Source organism: Paramisgurnus dabryanus, chromosome 10 (genome assembly GCF_030506205.2).
Source record: "Paramisgurnus dabryanus chromosome 10, PD_genome_1.1, whole genome shotgun sequence".
NCBI classification, from domain to species: Eukaryota; Metazoa; Chordata; class Actinopteri; order Cypriniformes; family Cobitidae; genus Paramisgurnus; species Paramisgurnus dabryanus.
The window spans coordinates 13864989-13880623 of NC_133346.1; the positions used below are offsets into that span (position 1 = coordinate 13864989).

Here is a 15635-nt window from a genome sequence, read left to right on the forward strand (position 1 = left end):
GTTGCTAACACTAGAGGTAGAGGAACACTTATTGGAAACTAATTAAGTGGCTTTGATTGGTAATTGGTAATTAAGAAACAGAGAGTAAGGTGGATTTGGAGGCGGAGCAAACAACAACCTTTCTAGTTCTAGTCTTTGTCATCCTTTTATGAACAACACCCATACGAAATCAGCTTTAAAGAAATTGAAAAGTAATGTGTAATCATTTCCCATGCTAGTGAAAATAATTAACATCTTACATTAATAATTAACCCTTTCAGTAGCAACACAATCAAAAGTCTTGTGTGGTTTAAGACGAATCTATGAACGTCATTGTTTTTGTTCACTTTTGTTTGAGATATAATCTGCACGCTTGTGTGTTTAGGTCTGCGAGCGGGTGATGAGATTGTAAAGTTGAACAGTAAACCGGCGAGTGCGTTGGAGTTGGCAGATATGCAGGCAGCGTTCGCTTTGCCCTCTCTTACCCTTACTGTCAGTACACTGCCTACCGCTGATCCACACCAGCTGTGCCTGCAGCCTCCCCGCCGTTCAGACGGAGCACAGGAACACTGCACTGACATCTTCTCTCAAAGCCAAGGTAAACTTTATTTCATTCATTATCATATTTTCTTTGTGTTTTAAGCTACTAATCAAGTCTATGGCATCAACAAAGAAACAATTTATTAAGGCACATATGTTTTTCTTAAAGGGAAACAATTGAGATATATAAATATTAGATAATGTATTTATTATTCAGCTGTGAAATCATTTATGTTAGTTGCTAGTCGATGCAGGTGGAATTAGTGGGAAGGAAATTTTCTTTATATAGATCATTTGATTGAACGAATATGAATGTAGTGCAAGATGAGTCATCAATCTTTTTGTCCGGTTTCTCAGAAGAGAAACACTGTATTTTTTGCTTTTAATGCAAAAGGTAAATTTAATGAATGTTTATGAGTATACTAGCAGCATACAGTTAATGCTAACACACATTAACCAAAAGCCAGAAAAGTCATTGACTTCATAAGGTCGTAAGATTAATCCACATCTTCCTGTTACAAAGGAGTTTTTGCAAAGTCACTTGGCTGTTTTATCTAGTTAAACTGATCATCACTTATCAGAAGCTCTATTGACATCTATAGTAGGACAAACTAATACTATGGAAGTCAATGGGGGTTCTCATCGGTTTGGTTACAAACATTCCTCAAAATATCTTCCTTTGTGTTCATCAGAACAAAGACATTTATACAGGTTTGTAACAACATGAAAGTGAGTAAATAAAGACAGAATTAAAGTTTTTGAGTGAACTATCCCTTTAACATCAAGCAATGACATTGATATCTTATTTAAAAATTGTAAGTTATATTTAATTTATACAATGACAAGGAAAAACAAAAATATTTACTGGTGCTGTAACAGATCTTAGTTATGTTTCTCATCCAGTCCCAATCTGCCTCCTTTGCTCCCTCTAGAGGACATCTTGGATGATGGTGTTGGCTTGGTGCTGCACAGCCCGACTGACACAGAGGAAGACCGGGTAAATCTAACAGCTGAGAGTCCTGCTGACAGCCCAGAGGACGAAACCGATTCACACAAGGTGAGAGACCACCTGCCGTAAAGATTCATCAAAATGGGCTTTGCTGTATTGCTCATCCATCTGTTTAGGTTTTGAATCACAGGGCATGTCACCCCACTTTCTTTGGTATTGGGGTCATTTTAGTCATGTGATTACATCCATTACCTGCAGCGCTGTTGTTGGCATTGTTGCAGTTGAGTAAATATAGTCTTTTATTTTCTAATATGAAGGGCGTTTTATGGGGGTCAGGGGTCGAGAGAAATGTGATGGCTGGTTAAGAGCTTTTGGTCATGTGATCTCGTGACCTTTGATTTTAAGGCTGCTTGATGAAGGCGTTTGGAGACTGCAGCAGATGGGAAGACAGGTTGTGTTGCCTCTTGGATCTTCAGAGAGGGAGAGAGAGAGAGAGAGATTTTGTGATGCAATACTAGTTTGTTTTTTGGGGGTCAAGGAGATCAGAAAACTATGTGACTTAAGCCGAAAGTATACTAGGGATGTCTGCATATGCGCGCCGTCCGCATGATGTCATTTTTGTCATCAGGAGGGTCCGTGGCCGTCCGCGCACACCGCTCGCGTGCTGCCCAAAATTTAGCTGTTAAGTATGCCAGGTCAGTAGATGGCGATGGTACTTTGTAAAAAACACTGCATGCCTGCGCACATATGCACATATCTACAGGGATGAATCGTTTAAAATCTGTGCCATGTAAATGGCCCCTAAAACTAAAAAGTGAACATTCATGCTATTTCTCACAAAAAAAAAATTTTTATTAAGTATATTGCATGGTGGGTACTCTACACACTCCATGTACTGACAGTTAGCAGGAGTATATTTGTTTTGGCAAGTATAGCAGATTTCCTGGGTATGCCATTGATGTTTTGCATGCTGTGTGCACAGTATGCATGCTGCATACTCGAGCAATAGCTAATGTGGTGAATTGCTACAGTATGCTCTTTCTATCATAGCATCTGTCTGATTTTTAAACTCATTCGCTGTCCTGCCAGGATTCTCCAGGAACATTTAGAAAGTTGTCATGCTTGTCATCTCGATTATCTTGACTGGCTTTCAAAAACTAGTGTCCGCTGGTAACCAACATAATGACACGATTCTCCTGGATGATAGTGTCATATTTGATCAAATCAGTCGAATCTTCAGTTAAGGCTTTTTCAGGATTACCAGACTGTGCCTCAGAATTTGTCTGCCATGACTGTGCACAACACAATATTGTGTTTGTAGCAGTAGTATTTGTTTTTTCGGTAGGTCACCCTGATTGTTTTTCTATGGTTATTGACCTGATGTCTTGCCATATTTTTCCCTCCCTCTCTCTCTTCTCTCTCTCTTTGTCTTTCACAACGACGTTGTCAGCCATCTACGGCCCCTCTGCTCTGTTCTCCAACACACCATCTGCTACAGGAACACATTTAGCCCTAATAATAATTCACCCACAGCATTGTCATATTCAGTGTGTTTGTCTTTCTCACTTCCCGTCTGTCCCACCTGAGTGTCATGTTGCTCACTGGGTTAGACGTTAGCTTTGTGCTGTGTCTGGCAACAGGACGGTCACTTGTATGCCCCAAAACAAACTTTTGGCACGTTTGCCATTTGCAAGTGAACTGTAAAAATGTACAGACCATAAATATATTTACTAATTGCTCTAAACACTATTTTACCTGATTTTTAATTTAAATTAAATGATCAGCCATTACTTGTTACCTTTTTTTTACTCACCAAAGCTGGTTTTTAACCCCATTGGATCAGTAATATTGGAACATGGTAACATGATCAACTGCTTTTTCTGAATTCAGAGGGCTGTAATCCTGGGGTGCTAAACCCTCCGAAATCTCCCTTCTGTCATGTAGGAAATCCCTCCATCAGTCATTAATGCATTGCATATTTGAGTCTGAAACCTTCCTGATGACTTCTGATATCTTGGTGCAATTGCCGAATTCAGAAGTAAAACAGAAGTAAAAGTTCATCATTCTGTGTTAAGTCTACATTTCAATTGATCGTATCAATAAATCAGTAAATGCTTCAAAAACCCCTTTCTCACAGCACGTTGATCCCAAAAAACTCACATAAAATGGATGGATGGATAGATGGGTGGGTGGATGGATGGATAGATGGGTGGATGGATGAGTGGATGGATGGATGAATAGATGGAACGATGGATGGATGGATGGAACGATGGATAGATGAGTGGATGGATGGATGGATGGATAGACGGGTGGATGAGTGGATGGATGGATAGACGGGTGGATGAATGAATAGATGAGTGCATGGATGGATAGACAGATGGATAGATGGATAGATGAGTGGGTGGATGAGTGGATGGATGGATAGACGGGTGGATGAATGAATAGATGAGTGCATGGATGGATAGATGAGTGGATGGATAGATGGATAGATGAGTAGATGGATGAATAGACAGATAGATGAGTGGATGGATGGATAGACAGGTGGATGAGTGGATGGATGGATGGATAGATAGAGGAGTGGATGGATAGATAGATGGATGGATGGATGGATAGAACAATGGATGGATGGATGAGTGGATGGATGGATGAGTGAGTGGATGGATGGATAGACAGATAGATGAGTGGATGATAGATAGATGGATGGATGGATAGAACAATGGATGGATGGATGGAGGGATGAGTGGAGATGGATGGATGAGTGGATGGATGGATAGACAGATAGATGAGTGGATGAATGGATAGACGGATGGATGGATAGATAGATGGATGGATGGATGGATAGAACAATGGATGGATGGATGAGTGAGTGGATGGATGGATAGACAGATAGATGAGTGGATGGATAGATAGATGGATGGATGGATAGAACGATGGATGGATGGAGGGATGAGTGGATGGATGGATGAGTGGATGGATGGATAGACGGATAGATGAGTGGATGAATGGATAGACGGATAGATGAGTGGATGGATAGACGGATGGATGGGTGGATGGATGGATGAGTGGATGGATGGATAGATAGATAGAACGATGGATGGATGGATGAGTGGATGGAACGATGGATGGATGGATGGATGGATGGATGGGTAGAACGATGGATGGATGGGTAGATGGATGAATAGACGGATGGATGGATGAGGGGATGGATGGATGGATGGATAGATGGAACGATGGATGAATAGATAGATAGATGGATGGATAGAACGATGGATGGATGGATGGATGGATGGAACGATGGATGGATGGATGGATGGATGGGTAGAACGATGGATGGATGGATGGATGGATGGATGGATGGATAGATGGAACGATGGATGGATGGATGAATAGATAGATAGATGGATGGATAGAACGATGGATGGATGAGTGGATGGATGGATGGATGAGTGAGTGGATGGATGGATGGATGGATGGATGGATGGATGGATGGATGGATGGATGGATGGATGGATGGATGGATGGATGGATAGATAGATAGATAGATAGATAGATAGATAGATAGATAGATAGATAGATAGATAGAACGATGCATGATGGATTGATAGAATTATGGATAGAATGATGGATGGATGGATGGATAAGTGGATGGATGGATAGAACAATGGATGGATGGATAAATATCACTGTCTGTAATGCTGTATGTGTGTGAAAGGACTAAACTGATATGCCTGCTGAAATAAATATGTTTTTCTCTCACATATGCAGTGAAACAGGCTTGAACAGAACAAAACAAATTAGATGAGCTTTTTCTCGGCTGTTTCCTCAGGCAATATGTGCTAATTTTTTGAAAAGGTTAAACACATTCTCTGACGCTTATACAGATTTAAGAACTTGAAAGCACTTCGGAAAGCTTTGTCTCGTCTTGCAGTCAGACGTGGTTCTGCGTTTGACTGAATGACAGACAAAGACGAGCTGATTCAGCTTGGCAATAATTGATGGGATTCATATTCTTTCCTCTGCCCAGATTAATCACATGGCCGGTTATCATTATTATCTCACGTCACTTCTGTTTTTCTTTCCCGGCTTTGAGGCGCGGGAGAGAGATGGGGACATCTCCTTTAATTAGCTCTGCTTTCTAATTGCTTGATTATGCACATCGATTCACATCACTTAACGCTGATAAATTATGGAGAGACCCGCCGGAGGAAACAGACAACCTGGAAGACAAAGGACAGTAGGACTTCATTATTCTTCAGGCTTCGTAATCACAGCTTGTATATCGCTGGGAGTGGGGGGAATACATCATCTTGCAAAACCCAAAACTTGAGTCTTCAGACTTATTCAAAATGTAGGTTCAGCCGGTTAAGCAGCTTTGCCCTCAGGTTATCACTCTGTAGAGAAATATAAATGCATGTTCATGAATTTGGGCTGTTGACTGTATAAATATTGACTTTTTACATCAGCATGGCTTTGCTTGGTGTGTGTGGAAGGGAGGGGATCTATTATTCGAGGACACTCACAGCATGTTTCAACCTGCGTCCTACGAAATGTCAAGAGAAACTTGGATTAGTTGTACATGCCCACGTGTGAGGTGAGTTGAAAGAGTGAAAGGGAGAGAGACATTGGATAAGTGAAGGTATTTCTCGCCTCAATAACTTCTTAACCCTTTGCCAACCAGTCGGTTACATTAGCAATGTTGAGCTACTGTATACTACATTTATCTTTATGCATTTGGTAGATGCTTTTATCCAAAGCGACTTAAAATGTATACATCAGTTTGTGCGGCTAATGCACCGAGCTACAAGAACAACAAAAGAGTTCATGCTTAATGTTAAAAAAACATCTCTATGATGGTTTGTTTTAAGACTAGGCGTTTTAACGTTTTCTTTTACACACCCATGCAGTTTTGACAATGATAACTTGAATGTAGTTTAGAAATGATATGGTGACACGTCTTCGCTGTCTATGGGAGGAAACATGACTTCCTGTCTCCTGTGCATTGATAAGATGAGCCTTTAAATGCTCCCTACAAGTATGTGGTGGTTGTTGCTTTGCATAACTTTGTGTTAAAGCTGAGCGATTTGTCTTTTAGTACAAGCAGGTTAGGACTTGTGACCATAAGTGTTAGGTGAATGGATTAAGGTATGTCATGTAAGCTGTATGCTTTCCATTGGGAATAGTTTGGTTTGTTGTGAATATCTTGTTTAGTCCTGTAATGCTTTACTCTACAGTGTTAGGGCAAGTTTGAGGATTTGCCTTTAAACAAAACATAAAAATATACTTTCAAAACAGTTAGTCTTTTCTAACTTATCAAACTATTATTTAAGCATTAGCTCTGGAGAATAAAATGATTCAGCAGCGAGTGACAAAAAATTACAAAAAAGCAAAGATGACAAGTGTTCGTACATTTTTAACTTAATGCGTTTAGATTTATGCATTTAGCCGGTGCTTTTATCCAAATTAACTTGCGGAGCATGACCTTACAGTTGAGGTACAGAAACGCAGATTAAAGCCAGAAGTATACTTCAGTTTTTGCACACTTTAGGCCAATTGGGAATCGTTTAAATGCCACGGCCTACCTGAGCATTGTTTCTAACCATGTCCATCCATTATGACCACCATGTACCCATCCTCTAATGGCTACTTCCAGCAGGATAATGCACCATGTCACAAAGCTCGAATCATTTCAAATTGGTTTCTTGAAAATGACAATGAGTTCACTGTACTAAAATGGCCCCCACAGTCACCAGATCTCAACCCAATAGAGCATCTTTGGGATGTGGTGGAACGGGAGCTTCGTGCCTGGGATGTGCATCCCACAAATCTCCATCAAGTGCAAGATGCTATTTAATCAATATGGGCCAACATTTCTAAAGAATGCTTTCAGCACCTTGTTGAATTAATGCCATGTAGAATTAAGGCAGTTCTGAAGGCAAAAGGGTGTCAACGTTCGCGTACACGTGAAAAACAAACTGCTGGCTTAAGGCACAGAATCAGGCTAGGCCTTGTTGCAACCCAAACCTGTGCCAACTGGATGAGCACCTATAGTTTGCTCAACTTGTTCGAAGCCTGTGCATGTTGCTGCTTCTCCAAAACAAATGCTCTGTGATGTTTATTTTATCATCACATTCAGCCAAACAAAGACAAACATGGCGTGTAACAAGTCCGAATTTGTACACATCTGTCTTCTTTGTTCCTGACTTTTAGACCTGGGAGAGCTGTACTGCATTTCTCAGCTGTGTTATCCTGTGCCAACAAAGGGACTGAATAATGACTGGCAGTTCTAGCCTGCCCCCTCCACATGTGTCTTCCTCATCCTGTTGAGGACAAGATTATTATTATTATGTTCTCTTCCATTCTCTCTCTCTCTTTCTTTTTCTCTCTCTCTTTGTTTACTGTACCACCACAGCTGTCAGAGCCCCATTCCATCCATCCGGCTAAAAACCAGCTCAGACAAGCATAGGGAGAAATTCTTGGAAAGGAGGGAGGAGGGTGTATGGATAGGGAAGCTGTCAAGGATTGCACAGAGTTATTGGTGAAGAAGCCTCACTCTGTCCGATTCTGTTGGGCTGGTTTGGAGTCATTTTGTTCTTGTTCTCACGGTTGGGTGGTAAAACTTTTAGCCTTCTGCGTAAAGATAAGGTGAAGGTGGAGGTACATCCTGTGTTTTTATTGGGGGGAGCTGTGCTGTGACATCCGTGGCCTTTGAGAGAGCAGGATGTCTGTGCTCTGGAGACAGAGAAGCTCCAAGCGCTCCACAGAGTCCATCTATGATATGCTGCAGTTGGTGAGCCTATATGTGTTTTTCTGTGTTTGTGTTACTTTAGTCAGTGCTTAGTTTTATAATGTGCATTATCTTGTCAGATTTAGCAGATTAGTATGTTTGTATCAATGTTACCCATGGTTCCAGCTGTGCCATTTAAAATAATTTTTGATGCAAGGGATTAAATTGTTGACTTGTCTATCACCTTGTAAAGTAAAACAAAAATGTGTTTAGAGGCTAGAGTATTAATGTAAGTCAATTGGTAGAACATTGCGTAGGTCATGGGTTCGATCCCATGATCAAATGTATATGTTGAACGCACTGTACAATAAGTTGCTTTGGATAAAGGTGTACGTTTGCAAAATGCGTAAATGTAAATATAATGCACAAGGAACTGTAGCCAACTGCAGGCAAGCATACCATAAAAATGTTTGATTATGCAACTACCATGCTGTTTGGAAAGTATAGCAATACAATTTTAAAGGTAACACTTTACAGTAAGGTTTTATTAGTAAATATAAGTAAATGCATATGCATTTATCTTTCATCTTTGACATTTTATATTCATTTAGATGATTAGTGGTATATAAACATTAATGGAATTAATTAGAACACTTACTTTTTCATATAAAGAACATTGTCATTGCTGCAGTCATCCTTGGGACGTCGTCGCTGAACTTTATTGACAGCGATCGTCTTTAAAAATTTTTGGTTCTGCTAGCTTTTCGTTGACATCGAGTAAAATAATGGAAAGTTTTTCATGAGATTCCCAGAGATCAATGTGTTAGCATGACAAAAGCTTGATGCTGAGAACAAGCAACTGCCTGCATTTTTCTTTCGCCTGAGTGCCTCTTACGTAAATTATTTAATTTTGATGGCTTACGTTTTTTCCCCGCCACAGAAAACCACCACAATGCCATCAAAAGTATTATTTTGTTTTTGTTTGTTTGTTGATCACAAAGTACAAAGTAGATGAGGGAAAACTAGGATTCTGTGTATTTAAAGCGCTGCCCTTATTGTTTACAATGCTTGGGATGGTGCGCTGTGATTTGAGCGGATTTATTGCGTTCTGCAGAGAAGGAAGAGTGGCTTTAATCGCGTTTTGGGGAAAAAAGGAGAAAAGATGACAGAATAACAAGGCTGATATCGGATTTTGCGTAAAAAAATAAGTGAATTTTTTATACTGACCTGATACAATACTGATTTTGACGGTAACTATTAAAAATGGCGTTTATCACGTTTAAACGCTATATATATAACTGTTTACATATAGCAAACCAAAAGTCCCTACATATAAGAGTAGTCCAACACTAATTATATAAACTTTAAAGGTCAAATAGCAACTTTTTCATAAAATAATTTGTGTAAGACCTTTAAAAATGTGTGTTACATCCTGCTTTTAAAACCCCAGGAATCCTTGCCCCATAGACTTTTATTGTCATAAATGTTTTATTATAACCATCATCATACCAGAGAAATTTTTTTATTTATTTATTCATATAAGTTAAAAACCAACATCTCTTTGCATTATCTGCCCATCTCTCCACGTTCGCTCCACCTCTCTTCAGTCTGTTCACGAAGGTTACGGCATGCTGGGATACACTGTAAAAAAATCTGTAGAAATTGCAGCTGGGTTGCCGGTAACTTACCGTAGATTCAAATTTATGTTTTTTACTGGCAACATTTTGTTCAAAGTTAAATGAACATTAAACATTTACAAGTCTTTGTCTTTACAGAGTAAAACTAAAAAAACAGCATCAAGCAAAACATTCTGGGAAACAAAATCTGAAGCAAAAAACAGAAAAAGGTTGATGATGATTTCTGGTTCCCAGAATGCTTTGCATGAGGCTGTTATTGTAAAGTTTTATTCTTTATTCTCTTATTATTTCAAATTTGTTTAACTTTGAACAAACTCTTGCCAGTGAATAACATAAATGTAAATCTGCGGTAAATTACCGGCAACCCAGCTGCAATAACATTGTAATTTCTACAGATTTTTTTTACAGTGTATGCAGGCATTTTGTCAGTCAGTCACTGCGTGTTTATCAGAAATCCCATCATCTGTCCCTCGTTGTCCCTGTCTGTGTGAATCCGTTCCAGCTATTCCAGAACATCCCCCTGAGATTGTGATATCACGATAATGCTGGCTTTAAACTTCATCATTAAAGTGAATCTGTCACGTTGACACACAAACTTTTGTGGATGTTCCCGTAGGTGGATTTTTGTAGTTTGCATCAGGTTTTCTAGAAGGTACAGTACCATGACATTAAATGTGTTGCTGCTTCTGTATCTCTGTTCTTGTTGTGTTTCCAAAAATCAAATGTCTGGGGATAAGAAACAAGAGTGTGAGAAAAATGAGGTGTTTGCAAAGTTGTGATGCAGAAATAAACTTGGCTAAAGGGAGGGTTTGCTAATGGAAAACTTGTTGATGTTCACTTTGTGCCAGAACTCCCAAAGAAGACAAACTGTTCAGTACTGAATTAGTGTGAAGTCATTTTTAGAGGACTGACATCCTAAAAGTTATTTATCTCACAGAAACATCTAATTATAGTTCAGCCAAGCATTTTCACAAGACATGATGTGCCTTGTCTTGGCATTTCAGGCTGAGACTAGCTGTGTGTGTTCCTGAACTTTCTGATTCTTGCTCCAAATACCAATGTGCGTGTGTATGTATTCATGTTGAGAGGGTGTATTGCTGGGGAATATTTTGGATATTGTGTCTGTCTATATTGAAAGTTGTAAAGTTTATGTACACTGTACATTTTTTTTTTAGCTGCCTGAAATGTAAGTTTAATCTAATTGGCTGTACAGGTCTTTTAAATTTGGTATTTAACATTTTGCATTGCTATAACTCATTATAGTTCGTGTAGTAAAAATTTAAAATGTTAAACTTATTTTAAATGCACTAAAACAGTGGAGTGCTTCATATATATTTTTTCATTAAAAATGCTCATAAGTACGATAACACTTTTTGTCTCCACAGAGTACAGACCAGATGACCACTTTTTGCCGTAACCTCCATGATATGAATTCTCCTGAGGGACCGGTTTCCTGCTCTTCTTTTTCCCCCACATCTTCCTCATCTTCGTCCTGCGTGCCAAGTCCCATCTCACCCTCCCCTGTGCTCTTTACTCCCCGCCAGCTTTCTGATGCGGATAAACTACGCAAGGTCATCAGTGAGCTGGTGGATACGGAGAAGACCTATGTTAAGGTCAGCATCAAAACAGCATATCACTAAATTTCTTACATTACATCATTTATTTTAATTAAGGTCAAGGGTTCCTAAATTGAATATCTGAATGCATTTGAAGTCACTTTGTATAACAGTGCCAAATATGATCCTGCATGTGAAAACCAGGCTAAAGAACAAAAATCAAAGCATCAACGTTTGATTTCACCAATTAGTTTCATTATGATTTCAATCTTTGGCTTTACTCTGTTAATATTAAAGATATCAAGGTTATATATTCACAGAATGTAGGATAATTTTATGTAGAAAACCGTAAAAACAGTTTTCAAACAGGCAGTGTCACAAAGTGTACATGCATTTAACATCTATACAAATACATTTTAACTTGTAATCCAAATGTGAACATGAAGTCTTTGTTTGTCTTTTTGCAGGACCTGAACTTTTTAATAGAGCGATACCTGAACCCTCTTCAGAAGGAGAGCTTCCTCTCACAAGATGAGGTGAGCTACCACAACCCTTAGATCCATCTTTAAATGTTGTATTATCATTTATAAAGTAGGCTACATTGTTTAAACATGGCTTGATGGTCTATTAACTTGAGTAAATGATGTGTACTGTATGTGGTTTTAAACATCTGTGTATTTATTCTTGGGTTCTCTAGCTGGATGTGCTTTTTGGGAACTTGGCAGAGATGGTTGAATTTCAAGTGGAGTTTCTCAAAACTCTGGAAGATGGCACCAGGCTGCTTCCGGATTTAGATAAACTGGAGAGAGTGGATCAATTCAAGGTGCGGTATATAATATGATACTCTTAGTTTTAGTTTATGGTATTTAAAATAAATACATATAAAGTACTGTGCAAATTCTTAGGCCACCATTAGTTTGTTGTTTTTGCAATAATACAGTGACCATATATTATTTTTCCTTTTTAATTGCTGACATTATTATTTAATGTACATATTTCTTATATTTTCCCTTTGTATCTTAAAGGTGCCACAAAATGTAAAACTGTATTTACCTAGGCATAGATGAAAAATAAGAGTTTTATACATGGTAATGACATATTGTGAGCCCAAACACGATTGTTTCCTCCTCCTTATGTAAACCTTGTGCATGTAAAAGACTGCTGAAAAACAGGCCAGTCTTAACATAACCCCTACTGTGACGTTACTGTCGTGATATACGCCCCCCAATATTAAATTACACATTCAACTAATTACAATGTTCTTACAATGCTAATAACAAAGTTGTGACTGCTGAGTTAGCGCTACAGTATACTGAAGCTGTGTCCCAATTCAAGGGCTGCAACCTTATGAGCATTCGACCTTAAAAGGTGAGCACTCGGTCTTTCAAGGTGGAAGCCTCAGAAGTTCGCGAAGAGAACTGAAATGAGACGGTCTAACCTTCGGAGGATCCATAATTAGCGTCACCTGCTGCACGCGCCCGCCTGCACGTTTCTGACTTATTAAAATAAATATGACATCAGAAAAATTATTAATTTATTTTAGAAATATGGCACGTTGATGTATATTAAACTATTCAACAGTTTAACAAATTAATCAACCTTATAAATATACGCAACATAAAAAGAATATTATTAACACAAAACATAACTTATAATACTAAAACAGTGACAAGAAAAAAATGTTTTCTGATAAATACACTTTTATTTAATAAAGGATTTAATTGTTTATTTTAGAATATCCACCCATTATATTCAGCCGTTGCAGACGCGCAATGACTCTTGGGATATCCTCGGCTGTTAAGGATCCATTCGTTCTATCCTTAACAGCGCGGAGAAATGAGGACGCATTTTGAGGCTTCATTCTAAGCATCCTTTGAAATGGGACGGCCTTACTGGCCTTAAGTCGCGCTGCTGTGACGCAATCGGTCTTAAAATACGTCCTTAGAAGGTCGCAGCCTTTGAATTGGGACACAGCTTGTATGCTAGTTAATGCTAGAGTATATGTTAGCGTTTAGGCTAAAGTTCTACTATTGACTTTACAGGTAAATTTTGGATGTTCATACTGGTAAAAAACACAATCTTAACACTCAGAAACGTCCATTAACAATCTCAGAATAATTGATAATTACTCAAAATCTGTATCTTTGTCTGATACATGCTCAAACATAAGGTTTGTTTACACACACATGACGCCAAAAATTATATTAAACCCATGATTTACTCACCCCCAAGCTGTGCGAGATGCATATGTCTATCGTTTTTCAGACAAACACATTTTCAGATATTTTAGAAAATGTTTGAGATCTTTCAGTTAATTAAATGTGAAGTTACGGGGTCCACGACCTTCGTCCAAAAAATTTGCATCCATCCTTCACAAAATAAATCCAACGGCTCCAGGATGATAAACGAAGGTCTTCTGAGGATAATCCGCGCGGTGTTGTTGTAGAAATATCCATATTTAAAACTTTATAAATGAAAGCAACTACCTTCCGGTAGCGCCGCCATCTTAGTCGCGTCCGCATTCAAGATCAGAGCTTTACGCAGCTTACGGAGGCTACTCTGCTGCTGCTCTGTGCCCCCGCCCTCTGAATTTGTCATACGTCACTAAGAAAAGTGCGTACACTACGCTAATACTCTCTCCTGAATACAGAGGAGTCTAAGATGGCGGCGCTACCGGAAGGTATTTATTTTCGTTAATAAAGTTTTAAATATGGATATTTCTACAACAGCACCGCGCGGATTACCCTCAGAAGACCTTTGTTTATCATCCTGGAGCCGTTTGGATTTATTCTGTGAAGGATGGATGCACTTTTTTTGGACTTGGATGTGGACCCCGTAACTTCACATTTAATTAACTGAAAGATCTAAAACATTTTCTAAAATATCTGAAAATGTGTATGTCTGAAAAACTATGCTTAATTTTGCTAAAACAACAAAGCTGGTAGTGGCCTTTTGCACAATACTGTATATTTTTGATTTAGTAAAAACATGTAACTTAATTGCACGTTTTTGGTCTCTTCCAACATCCAGAAAGTTCTGTTTTCTCTTGGCGGGTCCTTCCTGTACTACGCAGACCGGTTTAAGATCTACAGTGCGTTTTGTGCCAGCCACACAAAAGTCCCCAAGGTGCTTTCAAAAGGTAAATCACTGCATTCTGCATCTATAGAGCATTAGCACATTCAGCACTGTTCAAAGTGCACGCGACCCTCCGGTTATTTGACGTATCTTGGATACAATTTTTTGCAAGTTTAAGTGCTTGCACGCACTCCAGAGTTTGCTACCACCTGCCAGTCGTGCATTTTTGCTTTCTTTTGTGCAAGTTATGTACCCTGAAGCGTTTCTTTCTTGGGTTCTTAAAGGGATAGTTCACCCAAAAATTAAAATTCTGTCATCACTTACTCTCATATTTTTACAAACCTGTATAAATTTCATTGTTTTGATGAACACATAGGAAAATATTTTGAGGAATGTTTGTAACCAAACTAATCAGAGACCCCATTGACTTCCACAGTATTTATTTTTCCTACTATGCAGTCATTGGAACAAATACATTGGAACAAATACATTTATACAGGTTTTTAACAACATGAAAGTGAGTAAATGACAGAATTTTAGTTTTTTTGGGTGAACTATCCCTTTATGTGCTGTCTTTTCGTACTTAAAAAATGCCACTTACATAAGCTGTTAGTATATCCTACAGCTCTCTCAATGGTGTGTGTAATATGAGAATGTACAGTGGTTAGCCATGCCTTAAGTTTTGATGAAAAAAGTGGTGCAGTTTTAATGACGGTAAAATACGAGGTTAACATCAATGAGAGAGCTGATTTATTTAAAAGCAAATGCCAGTTAGAATTTAAAACAAATCTATGAATTTGAAATATTGTACCATCTTGTAATTTTTCATTTTGGTGCAGCTAAAACCGACCCGGAGTTTAAGGCGTTCCTGGCTGAGAGGAACCCCAGACAACAGCATTCCTCCACGCTGGAGTCCTACCTGATCAAACCCATTCAGAGAGTCTTAAAATACCCACTGCTGCTCCGAGAGCTTTACTCTCTCACTGACCCCGAAAGCGAGGAACACTACCACTTGAATGGTAAATATCGAGTTTTTCAAAGTAATTCAACTGTGGGTGGATTTACTTGTAATGTGACACGGCTATCTTGTGCAGTTCACTGCTGAGCCGGGTGAGCAGGTTTTGATATCAGGTTTTAAAATCTTAGGTCATGGGTTTGATTTCCAAAGAACACAC

General features: G+C 38.8%; 1 protein-coding gene across 3 annotated transcripts in view; it reads left to right on the forward strand.

The window, feature by feature from the left end:
* tiam1a (TIAM Rac1 associated GEF 1a) overlaps positions 1 to 15635 on the forward strand; it is a 62492-nt gene that overhangs the window by 40750 nt on the left and 6107 nt on the right. For 2 of the 3 annotated variants that reach the window (XM_065290730.1, XM_073816035.1), the window contains exons 14-20: positions 365 to 577; positions 1452 to 1576; positions 11215 to 11442; positions 11853 to 11921; positions 12083 to 12208; positions 14416 to 14524; positions 15300 to 15479. In XM_065290730.1, the coding sequence (XP_065146802.1) occupies positions 365 to 577; positions 1452 to 1576; positions 11215 to 11442; positions 11853 to 11921; positions 12083 to 12208; positions 14416 to 14524; positions 15300 to 15479 (1050 nt within the window). Of the gene's footprint in view, positions 1 to 364; positions 578 to 1451; positions 1577 to 7898; positions 8256 to 11214; positions 11443 to 11852; positions 11922 to 12082; positions 12209 to 14415; positions 14525 to 15299; positions 15480 to 15635 lie in introns of those variants that run through there. The other variant, XM_065290731.2, reaches the window with a different exon arrangement.